Raw genomic sequence first — 14,934 nt, 5'->3', positions numbered from 1 at the left:
TGTGAAAAATTAGGACGGGGTGGGGGGTAATAGGAACCTATACAAGACAAAGGTCCAAAAATTGGGACTGTGTTCCAAAAGGGTTACAAACAACTAGGAATGAACATTTGTATCCTGGTTGCACGAGGATTTGCAATGGTGTTACTTAACTTGTTCAGACATGTTTAAAAATATTAGTGTAGACAAAATCCAAGAGGCAATTACAGTAGTCATGATTCATGACCAGAAGGTTATGTATTGTGTCTGCAAGTTCACCACAGGAGAAATAAGCAGATTCATCTTAGAATATACCTTTTTATAGGCAGCTTGTGTAGAAAATCATAGGGCTGCTGGAATATGACCACAGGTGACCAGCGGACCCTCCGCAGGCAAACCACAGAGGCAGCCTGCCTGCTGCCCTCGCGGCACCGGCAGAGTGCGCCCCACGGCTTGCCACCCCAAGCACACGCTTGGCGTGCTGGGGCCTGGAGCCGCCCCTGTTTAGGGGGATGGTGTGCCCCGTCATTGAGATTGTGAACTCCCTGAATGAGGTCATCTGGAGAGTTCCTTGCAGAGACTTTGGTCAAGGGAAAAAAGGATCCCTTGGCCCCAGTTCTTCTGTAAAACATTTTTGTAAAGTCTTTAAAAATTACTGTCTTATTTACAACAGATATGGTGGCCTCCAATCAAAGCCACAGGAGAGATTTACTATAAAAAAATTTCTTAATGGGAAGCAAGGGGATTTTTCAAAGGGCCCTTCTGCCACCCTGCCTCGCTGAGGAGAGACAGCCTACTGTAAAATTGCCTTGTTTGAAAGGAAAACAATGGCTTCATAGAGTGATTTATTACTGCATGTTGGATGAAGTAGGTAGTTAAGAAATGGGAAATGCAGTGTCTACATTTTATCTTATGTAAGCTGTAGATGTACTGTATATAAATCATTTAACTTATTGGAACAAGATTTATAATGGGAGGAGAGGATTGATCAATTTTTATTTTACTTACAACAATAAGCAAATGATAATGGGAACATAATGTTTAGGCCTCAGAGTGGCATAGATAGAATTAAGGGGTACAGTACTTGGCTAGATTTAGAGTCCTTAAAAATGAATGACTGAATCAGCATTCTCAGACAACAGTTGCGGGAAATAAAGTTATATGCTTTCATTCTAAAAAAGCCACTTTTAGTATATAATACAATTTTAGAACATTCATACATATTACAGAAGCCAGGTTATTGGTATTAAATATGCATGTGAAAAGGTTTGAAGAACTATTTGAAATCCAAACAGTACAGACCAAATTCTGCCTTTAAACTCATCATCGCAACTCCCATGATCTAAATCAATATATCTACATTCAAGGGCAAAATTTGGCAACAGCTTTGTGTTTAAACAACATTCAGAACTGAAGAGGGAATGAGATGTTATGGTTGAAGTCCATTAAACTTGAACTACTGTATTAGGATTAATAATATTTATAGGTAGTTATTGTTCCAGGCACTGTACAGACAAGTATGAAGGTTTCTGTCATAAATAGCTCAGAACCTAAATAGCAAGCGAATAATATTTTCTAATGTCATGCATCCTTTTCTGTTTTCTAGAGCATCAGGGCTTCAGGCCTGGTTCTTTTGGAAACAATCCTTTTTGGATCACTCCTCCTGTACTTCCCGGTGAGTTATGTTGTTGTTTTTAAACTGCTTTTATTGCTGAACTTTTAAAAAGTAAGCAGTTTGGTGATAAATACAGATATCAAAACTATGTACATACTAGGTAAGTTAATACAATTATTTTAATGTACTGTGTGCAGTAAGTGCTCTTTTAACTTTTTGGTATTTCTGATAATTCCAAGTGCAGGGAGTACTATAGAGAGAATATTGCAAATACACTAAATAGTGATATTTTTTAAAAAGGGGGGGAAACTTTCTAAGGTTGCCTATTGTATGTTCCCAGTTGAACTGACTATCAAAAGCTGGAAACTAGGTCCTCTACTGTACTTAAAAATAACAAAAATGTCAAGTTTGTGTATAAAGAACAAAGACTGAATATATCTAGTGCTTTCGGGAGTTTATTACAAAGCAGGGGAGTTATTTTAATGTTTTATTAAATATCTCTGAAACTGTGTGACATCTGGAATACTTTATGTTTGAGAATATGTGTTATTTATATAGTGTAAGTGTAGTGTAAGTTTAGGAAGATGTGTTGTTATTTATGTAGTATAAGTGGGCAAAATATGGAACAATGTAGTTCTGGTTGTTTGAGCCGGAATACGTAATGAATCAGTTGAGTTTTCTGGAATTTTTGAAAAGGGAGAACCAAGATATTTTGGTGCAAGTTTGTGGTCATGCAGTCTAAGGTCTAAGGAGTGGATGGAAGAAAGAAAGGTGGAAGTGGACGAAGGGGGAAGACGATAGGAATCAAGAAGTGATGGAGGAGGAAATAGAATTAGAGACCGCTTTGAATATGGTTATATTCTAATTTATAGCTTTCTCCAGCGATCAAATGCTTATATGGCTTTTATAGAGCTCCTGCTCACTAATGAGACTCTGGAAAGCGAAACACCCAGGCAAACATGTAAGCAATTTGCAAACATGGAGTACTAAAGGAGGGGAGATAAATGCTGTAATAAAGACAAATCCCGCAAGAGTTTGTTTTCTAAATTGTTCAAAATTGTGTTGCTCTTTTAGGTTAAAGGTAAAAAATCGTGTTTGTTAATTGCTAAGATTGTTTTATTTGGAATTTCATCTTTAATTCTGAGGTTGTTAGGAAGAAGATTTCATTTTTTAATGTTTTTGTGTTGCTGACATCACCATTAGAAGAAACAAATGAGAAACATGTTAAAGTCAGTCATGCAGTGCTTGGAAGAGAAATATAATCATACTTAACAGTTAGTGGTTCACATGTTCAGAGCATTGTACAAATGCTAATTTTTTCTCACAATAACCCTCTGAGGTAAATAATTATTACCCCCATTTCACTAGGGACTGGGTCTGTCTTCACTTATGTGAGAGCAGCACCCAGGTGCTAGAGGACAAAATTGAATCCCAGATGAGGAAGAGATGAAATGATGTGCCTAAAATCCCACAGCTAATCAGTGTCAGACCTGGGATTTTAGAATATCACACCCTTTCTGACTCCCAGCCTATGCTCATTGCTTTAGAGTTCATTGCCTCACAGTCTGAATGTCAATGAAACCAGTACTTCTGGTCAAAGATGTAACTACCTTTCCGCTCTCTAACACGCAACCTTATCCTCTCATCTCCTCCTCTCAGTCCATCCCTCTCTCTCCCTGACAGTCCAACCTTTTCCCAGCCTTGTATTCTGACCCCTTATACACCTGCCCAGGCCTAGATTAAAGGGTAGGCACCAATAAACTTGGGTCTAGGGTTGCTACCACAGTAAGATGGTGAGTTCAGAATCCCTGCTTTAGTTTTAAAACAAAAACAATGTAAGCCTCCGGCCCTCATAGTTATGAAAAGAAGCGTCGAAGTGTGAACTGGGTGTAACTGCTGCAGTTAGGAGTGTTTGAATCTGTAGAGAGCATTCAGCAGAGAAGGAAGGGCAGTCACAAAAGCTGAGTTAGAAGCCATCTGGCCCATCCACCAGACCAGACCACGCCCCTGTTGCTTTTTTCAGGGAAGAGGAGGGAAGCCTGCTACTCTTTGGGAACTCTGCTACTGCAGTTTTTGCCACTGCTGCGGGGAGGAAGCCATGGTCATCAGTTCAGAGGGTTAGGACCTCACAGGTCCTCAGGGTTTCTGGGGAAGAAGGATTAGTCCCATGGCTACCGCAGCTGTCACTTTCTCCAGCCAGGTAGGGGGATGCCGGTCGGTGACCTGCTACCCAACTAGAGCAGGAGGCCTTATGATGAAGAGTGCAGCTCCTGAGAAGGGAGTGGGGAGCCATACTTGCTAGGTGGTTGGGGGAAGAAGGAGGCAGAGACACTGCCACAGTTGCCATCAGCCAAAGGGAGGTTAGACCCAGCTACTACCATCTGAAGCAGGAGGTTGGGCCAGAGTATAAGGGGTGAGGCCATAGCAGAGAGTTCTCCTGTGAGATATGCCTAAAGCCCTAGCTTGGCTTAATTCATCCCTGATCTTGCTGTGGCTCCCATCTGCTCACCCTAGTCTTTACCCAGCCTTTTGTCTTGATCCCAGATCTTCTCCAAAAACCTTGTGTCCTGTTGATTTTTGCACCTTTAGGAATGAAGCACACTGGCTACAAAAGCTCCAGCTAGTACAAAATACAGCAGACAATGGGCATAGTCACACAGGGGTTGCCATGAGTACATTGCCGCTGTGCTCTGCTCTCTGCACCAGCTCTGCATTGAACAGAGTCAAGTTCAAAGTCTGTCCAGATTTTCTGTGCCCTCTATGGGACTGCACCTGGTTATCTGACAGGTTGTTTCTCCCTTTAGAACAATGAGCTCCCATGATAGCTATGTTCCACTTGACAATGAAACTCTCAACCAATGCAGGAGGCTTGTGAGATGGTGCTGTGAATGGAACTGGTCCTAGACTAAGGAACCCACTCATAATGTATAAGAATGACCACTACTCACTCACTCTGTTTAGAGCTAAATGCAAAACTCATGCTCAAACTTCCACTCTGCAATAGTTTTGTGCTCCCATATACTCTCTGGTGGGGCTCTCTTTCTCCCTCACATACATAACTGTGCTCTAATCAAGCTATTACTCCTACAAGCTGAGACAAATGAGAGAAAGATTGTTGTTTCTATTTTTAAATAAATGGGAAAGGGCTTAAATACCATGGTAAGGGGGGCCATTGTTGAGCCTAGACAGATAAATTAACCATTGTTTCACCAGCTTTAAGAACATACTTCTGTAAGCTTATGGTAGAATTCTGCTATGAAAGCTTCTTAAATAGGGAGAGACTGCCATTATGGGATGTGTGGATTCTTGAAGTGTGAATTAATGAGGTCCTACTGTGCATACACCATATCCAAGCCTGTGCTCGCGTGAACCTTTAAGGAACACATAGCTGAATAAAAGATCAGGTGTGGGCTATAAAATGAGTGAATAACCTGTACCTAGTTAGCACTCATACACATTTTAATTCATGCCAGATAGGTAGAGTGTGAGATATTGATTGTAACATCAGACCTAATTCACATATGTGCAGCTGCTGTTCTTCAACTCTCTTTCTGTTTCTTTGGATTTTTATTTGTTTATTTATAAAGGTCTAGAAATGTTTTTATAATTCTGTGAATCAGAACAAATTGTTTAAAGAATTAATAGATCTGGGGAAAATGCACTTAAAACATTGAAACAGGAGCAGAATTGTTTTGATTTCATAATTAAAAGACTACAGTGATAATTGTTCTTCATTTTATATGGCAAATGGATATTTTGTAGCATGACAGTTACTGAAAAGCTCAGCTTCCACTTTTAGACTTCCTGCCTAATAGGTTAAATTTATTTATCAGACTTTTTGCTGCTTGTTTAGTACATCACCATACTGTACTCAGCCAGCTCCATGCAGTTGTCCCTCTCTACTACATCTAAGGAACATCAGGATTCAGACTCTGCGGTGGGGCTGGGAATGAGGGGTTCGGAGAGCAGGAGGGGGATCAGGGCTGGGGCAAGGGGTTGGAGTACGATTGGGGTGTGAGGGCTCCATCTGTGGGTTTGGGCTTTGGGGTTGGGCTGGGGATGAGGGATTTGGGGTTCAGGAGGATGCTCTGGGCTTGGATCAAGGGGTTTGGAGGGAGGGGGATCAGGGGTAGGGTAGGGGGTTGGGGCATGGGAGGAGGTTAGGGGTGCAGGTTCAGGGTGGCGCTTACCTCAGGCAGCTCGTGGAAGCAGCAACATGTCCCCCCTCTGGCTCCTATGTGTAGCGGCAGTCAGGGGCTCTGCACGCAGCCTTTGTCCCAAGCGCCACCCCCGCAGCTCCCATTGGCCAGGAACCAAGGCCAATGGGAGCTGTGGCAGTGACACTTGCAGATGGGGCAGCACACAGAGCCACCTGGCCACACCTCCATCTAGGAGCCAGAGATGGGACATGCTAGCTGCTTCCCAGGAGTCACGCAGCACGGAGGCTAGCAAGGAGCCTGCCAGCCCTGCTGCACAGCACCACCAACTGGACAGTCAATGGCCCAGTCTGTGGTGCTGTCTGGAGCCACCAGGGTTCCTTTTTGACTGGGTGTTCCAGTCGAAAACCAAACATCTGATCATCCTAGCCAAGATGCAGTTGGGAAGCAGAGATTGGAGTCAGAGCCGGGGGTGGCAAGGATGCAGAAGGGAAGGAACTGGAGTGGACACCAGAGCAGGTTGGGCAGGAACAGGCCAAGGCTGGATAGGAGGAAGAGCAGGCACAGGAAGCAGGGTCAAGCACAGCTGCGGCATGGAACACATTGAGAAGCCAGTGAGCTCTTGCTGCTGTTGGGTCAAGGAGGGCTGCTCCACCAAGCAGGAAGTAAAGTCAATCAGGCAGTCCTGGGCAGGATCAGCTATGCCCAGTGTGTTACTAGGAGACTGACCCTGCTGCAGCTGGCTCTCTAAAAATTAGTAAGTGTAAAGTACTTTCTCTCATTGCACATTTGGTGTTTCTTCTAGAACAGGGTCTTTACACTTACTTGGGTTATGGCAACTCAGACCTTCACAGATCTAGCAGAAGGGGATGATTTAAATGGCATGCATTATGCTCCTCCATGTTTGCAGAGGTGGCTGTATAAACCACACTGCTGCTGTGGGTGTGTAGGCCCTTTAGAGAGATGTTTGTAGAAGATTATAATTTAGAGATGCTCCCTCATAAGGGATGTAGGAATTTGGAGATGTGCCCTGAAAGCGAGGGTTGGGAACACTGCATGGCTGTGTGCAGCAGTTCACCAGAGATGCTCTCCAGTTTGTTTTATTAAAGTTTTATTCCTTTCTCATTCACTGATTTGTTGTTTAATGGAACCCAAATTTGTTACAGGCCTTTTACACTTTGAATGTTCACAATAGGCATCAGAGACTCTGTACTATCTACAGTCCTGGATCCAACATCAGAGCAGCAGACTGCTCCTCGGAAGTCTTCAGTTGCCTTCAGTAAAAAGCCAGGGAAGGCAGGGATGACCCTTGCACCAAAGGACATCGGGCCAGACAGATTTTGGTCCACAACTATAGTGCCTTAGGCCCAGATTTTAAAAGGAATTTAGGCTTTGCTATGTTCAGTGTTGCACCACCACTATGAATCAGGAGCCTAATTATTTTTAAAAGGAATTTAGGCACTTAGGTGATAAAATCCCATTGACAGTTGTTGAGATTTAGGCTCCAAAGTGCCCAAATTCCTTTGGGAAATGATATCTAGGCTCCTAAATCAGTTAGGTGGCAGAACAGTAAACATAGCAAACCTAAATACCTTTTTAAAAATCTCAGTATTCAATTAGCATAGAGGCCTTGTTGGCCGTGGGAACATCTGCTCCAAGAGACGACCCTTGAGTTTGAAGAGATTTGGTTCTGAGACCAATTATGGCCTCTAGGTATTTGTTGCTTGCTGATCCTTTATCTGTACAAAGAGATTCTTAGGTACCCAAGAAACCAGGTACTAAAACGGGCATCTATCTGTGTGTACATGTTATAGGCTGCATGTGAACTAAAGACCTTTGTTCCACTGGAACAAGCCAATGCAGATATTCTCTAAGTGCCAGGAACTTGTTCAACTCTGAACATCTTGGTAGTGCAGCATGAGGCTGTTGGTGTACGGCTCTCTTTGGCACTGGTTTCTAATCCTTGATCAAGTTCTCATCTTGAGGATGCTTTAGTAATGGAATCAGCTGCCCTCAAACACAGGGGCAAGTAAAAAGAAGCAGTGATGAGGCTTTGGTGCTAGAGTTATTGGCGCCATCCCAGAAGAGGAAGAAATTGCACTGGGAGTTCACTGACAGGGAGGCTGGTGTCTGCTCTGACACTATCTGTGTTAAGGGCTCCTCTGACCTTGCCCATGTTCCTGATCCCCAAAGTGTATATCAGCCCTTGTATGTACCTAGCCAGTTTTGGGAGCAGTACAGATAATCAGCAAAATAATCAAAGCTGAATAACGTGATGGTGTCACTTCTGAGGTAAGTCAAGAAACCACATCTAAACTCAGTCCAGGAAGTATCCTCATCAAAGGCAGTCATATATGCCAGTTCATGTGGTTAGAAAAAATTATCTCCTTTTTTCTGCCTTTCCTGGAGTATTGGGTGCAGTACTACTTTTAAAAATCCACTGATTTTTGATTAATGATATTTGGAATACCAGAAAAGTAAATTGTATGATGTAACAGTTCTTCATGGTTTCACTGGCACCAATACAAAAATAGAATATATTAATTAGAGAGGAAGTTTAAAGAAGTTCCCAGGTCCTACAGTATGACTGTGCAAATCTTGATCGGAGCAAATGAGAAAATCTTCAATTAGTCATCAGTTTTGTCTGCATATGTGACAAGGTTGGGATTTGGAAACCCTGAAGGTCAGGACTTCTGGCACAAACAATTCCAAGGGGGAAAAAAAAGTTGGGTAAAATTCAATATGAAGGATGTTTTGTCAGGATAGGAGCATGCAAAGTACATATTTAAAAAAAGTCAAACTGTTTATAGTTACTTGAACTTTGAAATACGTAATGCTGTCAGGACATGTTGTGTGATTTTAAGATGGCACTTGCTAGATTTGTCAGTGAGACTGGAGATTCATGTTATTTCATGTTAATTAGTCCCACAAGTTTTTCTTAAGTGAATGGACATTTGTGATTGTGAAGGTCACTGTGGTACCAAGACCAAAAAAACATTCCATTCATTTCCAGGTCTAGGGGTAAAGTGTGGAATTCTGGCATTTGATTGTCACAGTTCAGGGAAACTGCATTTGTATTTCCCCTCTATAGGCCAACAGCAGCACCCACTCTAGGCTTCCGGCTTCCCAGTCGTTGCCTCTCTTGGGTAGAGAGACACCTCTCTCTCTCCCTTCTGACTAGGGTATTTCCAGGCGGAACAGTTCTCTGTCTATACTGTGCCCTCCCCAGCAAAAGACAGTCTGCCTAATCAGGCCTGCTTCATTTCTCTCCTCAGAGATGGCGAACAGTGTAATTGCCACAGTTATCACACATCCCTTTATGAGCAAGGACATTTATTAAGGTGAAAGAGTTACAGAGAAAACATATTAAAACAGTAAAAGAACGTACACACATACTAATAAGCTTACCAGATATCATCCCCTCACTCCAACAAGGACTCTGGCTGGTGAACCACACATGTTTATATCCCTCACAGGTTTTTTCCTGTGGTCACCAGTTCATAACAGCTTCAGTTCAGAACCAGCCCCCTTATGGCTCTGTAAATCGCTCTTTGATCCTGTTCGGGTCTTTGAAACCACCATGAATAGGTAATCAGTCAGACAAAGATCCCCCTCTCAGGATAAAACTTCAAAAGGCTGAGTTCTTGCTTAACCAGATGAGGTTCATTTTCATACGCCTCCTAAAACCCTAGAAATTTCTTGGGAAATAAAGTTAATTTTTAAAAATTCATTCTTGTCTTAATCCATTGTTAATAGATTCCTTTGAAGCTCACAACACTTTCCAAGGTTTTTATTAGTCAGATGTCCTAGACAAGTTAAATACAATCCCACAATAAGACATAAACATTTGCATTTTTAATACAATGAGCTCCTAAAATACGTTAACTTAATTCAATAAGGTTGTCCAAGATATTGCAGGAATTTCCTATAACTGTCACCATGATTCCCTATACTAACTTCCCATTTAAAAAAAAATCAATTTGGAAGGTCACATGCCTGTAGGTGTAAGAAATCTCTATGCTCACCAGTAGCCAATTGTGTGTACAGGGGGAAGGGGAGGAAGACAGCAATGTTAAATTGTGTGGAATTAATGACCAATAAATTGATCCAACCACATTGTTAGGTTTTCACTGGACTTTTGATTTTAAGCCACACTCTTAGACTGTTGGTCTGGAGGGATACATGGGGTTCAGTCTTGCACTCAGAAGTGAAAGTAAGCCGGTACGGTCCAGTACTGTGTACTGGTAAAAAGCAGCTGCTGGTATACAGCTGACTGTACCGGCAGGGCTACTGATGTGGGGGGGGAGGCAAAAGGGGCAGCTACCCCAGGGCCTGGTGATTTAAAAAGGCCAGGGGCTCCCAGCAGCGGCTGGAGCCTCAGGTCCTTTAAATCGCTGCTGGAGCCCCGGGGCTCCTGGCTGCTTGCTACCCTGGGGCTCTGGCGGCTATTGAAAGGGCCCAGGGCTTCCAGCAGCTGCTACCACTACCACTCCAGCGGCCAGAGCCCCGAACCCTTTCAGTTGCTGCCAGAGCCCTGGAGGTGTGGGGCCAGACAACACTGAAGGGCTGGCTGAGAGAGTCTTGCTGCATCCCCGCCCCTTCCACCTGAGGCACTGCCCCTTCCACCCAAGGCAACACCCCTTCTGGGGAGCCAGAACTGCCCCCTCTATCTTGCCCTGTGTACCAATAAGTCCTTTTAAATTAATTTCACCTCTGCTTGCAGTCCCTAATCCAGTGAAACTAATCATGTGATGAAGGGCTGCCACAATGGTCCTTAAGGGCCTGGTTCTTTACTCATGTGAGCAATTCTGCTGAAGTCATGCACATGAATAAAATTACTCACATGTGTAACTGTTTTCAGGCCCTAAATTAGTGTTTTTCCTTAAATGCTTTAGTATAAAAAGTATAACCTGAGAAGTCATAGTATCTCCTCCCAAAAGTGAGAGTAAAATATTTAATTAGAGGGTTTTGTTTTTTAAAAAGTTCACTGTTTAAGGTGAGTTATTAAAAGAAGACAGCACTGGAAGTAAAGAGCGGATATGCACAGTGTAAGCAGTAACACATGCACAAGTTACAGATGTGAGGTCTTTTGAAGAATAAATATCTTGGAGATTTGACTTCTGATCACAGAAGGTGTTGACGTGCAAGTGATCAAAGGGCTTGGATGTGGGTGAATTCACAGTGCACCTTTTCCAAGAAAACAAATTTAGGGCTGGGAATAGATTGTTACACATTTTATTGCTGAAAGGTTCTTCTACACAGTTCTTTTTATTAATTTTGTGGATCTCATTAAGACATAGAAATGTGAGCTGTTGTCCTATTCTCTTCATGGCAGAGATAAAAGTCAGATAGAAGCAACAGCAATAGCCTTCTTGGACTCACCTAGTAAGAATAGATCAAATTTAGCATTCTTCATATGAACTGTGATTGTATAAGCAGTATTTAGTTCATGGAGTTTTCAGTTTTTATTATAGAAGCTTTAACTTACACAAAATCAATAAAAATAAAAGGCAGTGTGCAGGAGGTCAGACCAGATGATCATGATGGTCATTTTTGGCCCTAAAGTCTGAGTTTATATTGGTAAAAATACTAATGTGATAGGGCACTCAAAAAAAAGGTATACTGTTTATTCAGGGAGTCAAGATTTTTCTGTATTATAAATAGAACTGGAGTGAATAATTGTTTAGTTCAAAGGCTGAATTTATTATTTTCCAGAAAATTTTCACTCAGCTCTAATTATAGAAAAGGTGTAGAATTGAACTACACCTGAAACATTTTGATATATATCTGAATGCTCTTAGAGGTGAATATGTTGAATAACATGCAGCTTCTAAAGTTTTATCTGATATGAAAATAATAAACTGTAAGCAAATTTGAAAGTCTTATCAATAAAGCACAATTATTGATCAAGACTTATAGTGAGAGGTTATCAGTTTTTGAGAGAGAAGTTCCATTCATTCTGTTTTACTTCAAAAAAAAATCCATTTATCCATCTGTATTTCAATGTAGCTAAAGGTGTGTTTATATTTTTCCCCACCACATGTCCCTACTTATTGTTTATAACTTTAAATTCCATACACGAGACCCAAGGAGAGTCCTGGAATCTGTAGATAAAAGAAAGGTCTGGGACAGTTTTAAAAGTCTTAACGTCAATTCTCTGCAGCTTGAGGTCTTCAAACCACAATTTGAAGACTTCAATAACTCGGACATAGGCTAGGGGTTTGTTGTAGAAGTGGATGGATAGGGTTCTGTGGCCTGCTTTGTGCAGGAGGTCAGACTAGATGATCACATTGGTCCCTTCTGACCCTAAAGTCTATGAATCTATTACGCTATCCTGATCAAATTGATAATAACTTCAGCTGTTGTCTAGTTATTTAGCTTAGGGTTGTTAGTGATCTGCATCAATAAGTGTCTGAAGCAAAACAATAAAAGTGGAGGCATCCTATGCCAGAGGGAACTGTTAGAATCAGGCACTAGGATGCTATCACCAAGCTTTTTATTCACATTACTAAATACAGATTTGAACCCAGATTATCAGAGGCAGATGGCTAATATGGTAATTCAATTTGCCACAGAGCAAGAGATTTACATTTTAAAGGTAAGACATTGATGCATGGAACTGGATAATGAAACCTGGTATTACACCCTAGCGTCCAGGTATTAATGAATTCCACCTCACTTGACAGAAAACTTGGAATAAGAGTAAAGGAGGGTCAGAAAAGTCGAATTAAACTGAAAGATGGAGCCTGCTTTGAAAAGCCTGTACACTGTTGTGTATAATGAATATCTGACACACAATCTTTTCCTTCCTCAGCACCCCCCACATATGACTGTATTAGAAGTATGTGTAACAATCTATTTGTTGTAAAAACAGTATACTGTACAGAGCAATTGTCGTGGTTGACTCCAGAAGAAATTAGAGATGCAACATATTACAATATATAATGAGAAAAATCAGTACTAATATCTTCTCCATTGGGGAACTTTCTTACAGCAAAGATCAGGCTGGCCATTGTCAGTATTGGTCTATGTGCTTAAAATCCAGAAGCTGCAAAGGGTGGTGGGTTAGCCGTTGCTAATGCCAGTGGCTAGAGCTGAAATTTGACATCACAGCGTTCACTATGCAAGCAAAATGACTTTGATAAGTAGCGTAAAGTCTTCTGTCTAGAACTTCATAAAGAGTTATGAGAAGACTGTTTTTAAAAATGGAAAGTTTTTTATTATATTTTAAATTTTCCCCATTATACCTTTCTGTGGTGTGGGATGCTCCAAATTTAGATTAATGCTTCTCATTAAATCCCAAGGTCAATAGCAACCTACTTGAAATAAGATCAGGTGCAGTGCTATAAGTATCTTCACATACAACACTTGTGAGTAGTTGGGTAGAGAATAAGTTTTGGGACTCCAGAGAACAGTCCATTCTATGGACTCACAAAGTAGCTTGTTACTTATGGAGAAGAACTGGCAAGAAAACGAACTATCCAGAACTTTCTGAAAGTGTAAACAAGTTTAATTTTTTAAATAGAGGATGCAGTATAAAATTTCTGAAACCATCTGTAAGCCGCAGTGTTCTATTTTGTGGATATGAATATGGATAGCAAAATTACCCCACCTCAAACATGTGTTAGTTTGAAATACTGGTCTAATTTTGTAAATCAGTGACAGGAGTTGGTAGAACTAGTCAATAATTTAAATGTCTACTTTTGTTGGCTACTGAAAGGCAATAGGAGTATGTTGAAACTCCTCTCAGTTCTGGGCTTCTCCTCCTCCTCTTGTTATAGACCCAGTGGGTTCTCAGAGTAGGAATGTCATAGGCTGTATGGCAACTGGACAACTGCCATTGGCACCAGAAAAAACTAAGCTGTTGTTTGAAGTCATAGTCTATTTTTGACTCCAGAAGAGGTGGATGCGCATTTCTGAGATTTTTCCCTATTAGTCAGCTGGGAGAGATGTTTAAAATGACAGTTGGCCAAGGTTTAAAATACAGTAAAGCCAGAGGGGCCAATAGGTGAATAATTTCCCCGTTAGACTAACTAAGCTGACTAACTACAGTTAGACATGAAGTTATAGCTGAATGAAATATACCACCCTTATTTAGCTAGTAGTTTTACAGTGTTTCAGGTCCATGATTAAAACAATGTTAAACAAAGACTGTTCAAACTCAGAAGAAATTATAGATCTCACTGTGATTTTTTTCCATAATTTCTGTGGGAGTGCATAGAATAATAGAAGATTAGGGTTGGAAGAGACCTCAGGAGGTCATCTGGTCCAACACCCTGCTCAAAGCAGGACTAACACCAACTAAATCATCCCAGCCAGGGCTTTGTCAAGGCAGGCCTTAAAAACCTCTAAGGATGGAGATTCCACCACCTCCCTAGGTAACCCGCTCCAGTTCTTCACCACCCTCCTTGTGAAATAGGTTTTCCTAATATCTAACCTACACCTCCTCCACTGCAACTTGTGACAATTGCTCCTTGTTCTGTCATCTGCCACCACTGAGAACAGCCGAGCTCCATCCTCTTTTGAACCCCCCCTTCAGGTAGTTGAAAGTTGCTATCAAATGCCCCCTCACTCTTCTCTTCTGCAGGCTAAACAAGCCCAGTTCCCTCAGCCTCTCCTCATAAATCATGTGCCCAAGCCCCCTGATCATTTTCATTGCCCTCCACTGAACTCTCTCCAATTTGTCCACATCCTTTCTGTAGTGGAGGGCGCAGTACTCTAGATGTGGCCTCACCAGTGCCGAATAGAGGGGAATAATCACTTCCCTTGATCTGCTGGCAATGCTCCTACTAATGCAGCCCAATATGCCATTAGTCGCCTTGGCAACAAGGGAACACTGCTGACTTATATCCAGCTTCTCATCCACTGTAATCCCCAGGTCTTTTTCTGCAGAACTGCTGCTTAGCCAGTCAGTCCCCAGTGTGTAGTGATGCATGGGATTCTTCCATCCTAAGTGGAAGTCTCTGCACTTGTCCTTGTTTAACCGCATAAGATTTCTTTTGGCCTATCCTCCAATTTGTCTAGGTCACTCTGGACCCTATCCCTACCCTCCAGCGTACCTACCTCTGCCCACAGATTAGTGTCATCTGTGAACTTGCTAAGGGTGCAATCTATCCCAGCATCCAGATAGATAATAAAGATGTTGAACAAAATCGGTTCCAGGACCGACCCCTGGGGCACTCCGCT

At 41.9% G+C, this 14,934-nt stretch overlaps 1 protein-coding gene across 1 annotated transcript in view; it reads left to right on the top strand.

Moving 5' to 3' along the window:
- GPR158 (G protein-coupled receptor 158) overlaps positions 1-14,934 on the top strand; it is a 336,022-nt gene that overhangs the window by 211,412 nt on the left and 109,676 nt on the right. The window contains exon 5 of the mRNA XM_050939019.1: positions 1,583-1,651. Coding sequence (XP_050794976.1) covers positions 1,583-1,651 — 69 coding nt within the window. The remainder of the gene's footprint in view (positions 1-1,582; positions 1,652-14,934) is intronic.

The sequence above is a fragment of the Gopherus flavomarginatus genome, chromosome 2 (genome assembly GCF_025201925.1).
Source record: "Gopherus flavomarginatus isolate rGopFla2 chromosome 2, rGopFla2.mat.asm, whole genome shotgun sequence".
Lineage (NCBI taxonomy): Eukaryota > Metazoa > Chordata > Testudines > Testudinidae > Gopherus > Gopherus flavomarginatus.
Note: the sequence above shows the minus strand (reverse complement) of the source record. Positions and strands in the feature narration are given on the sequence as shown.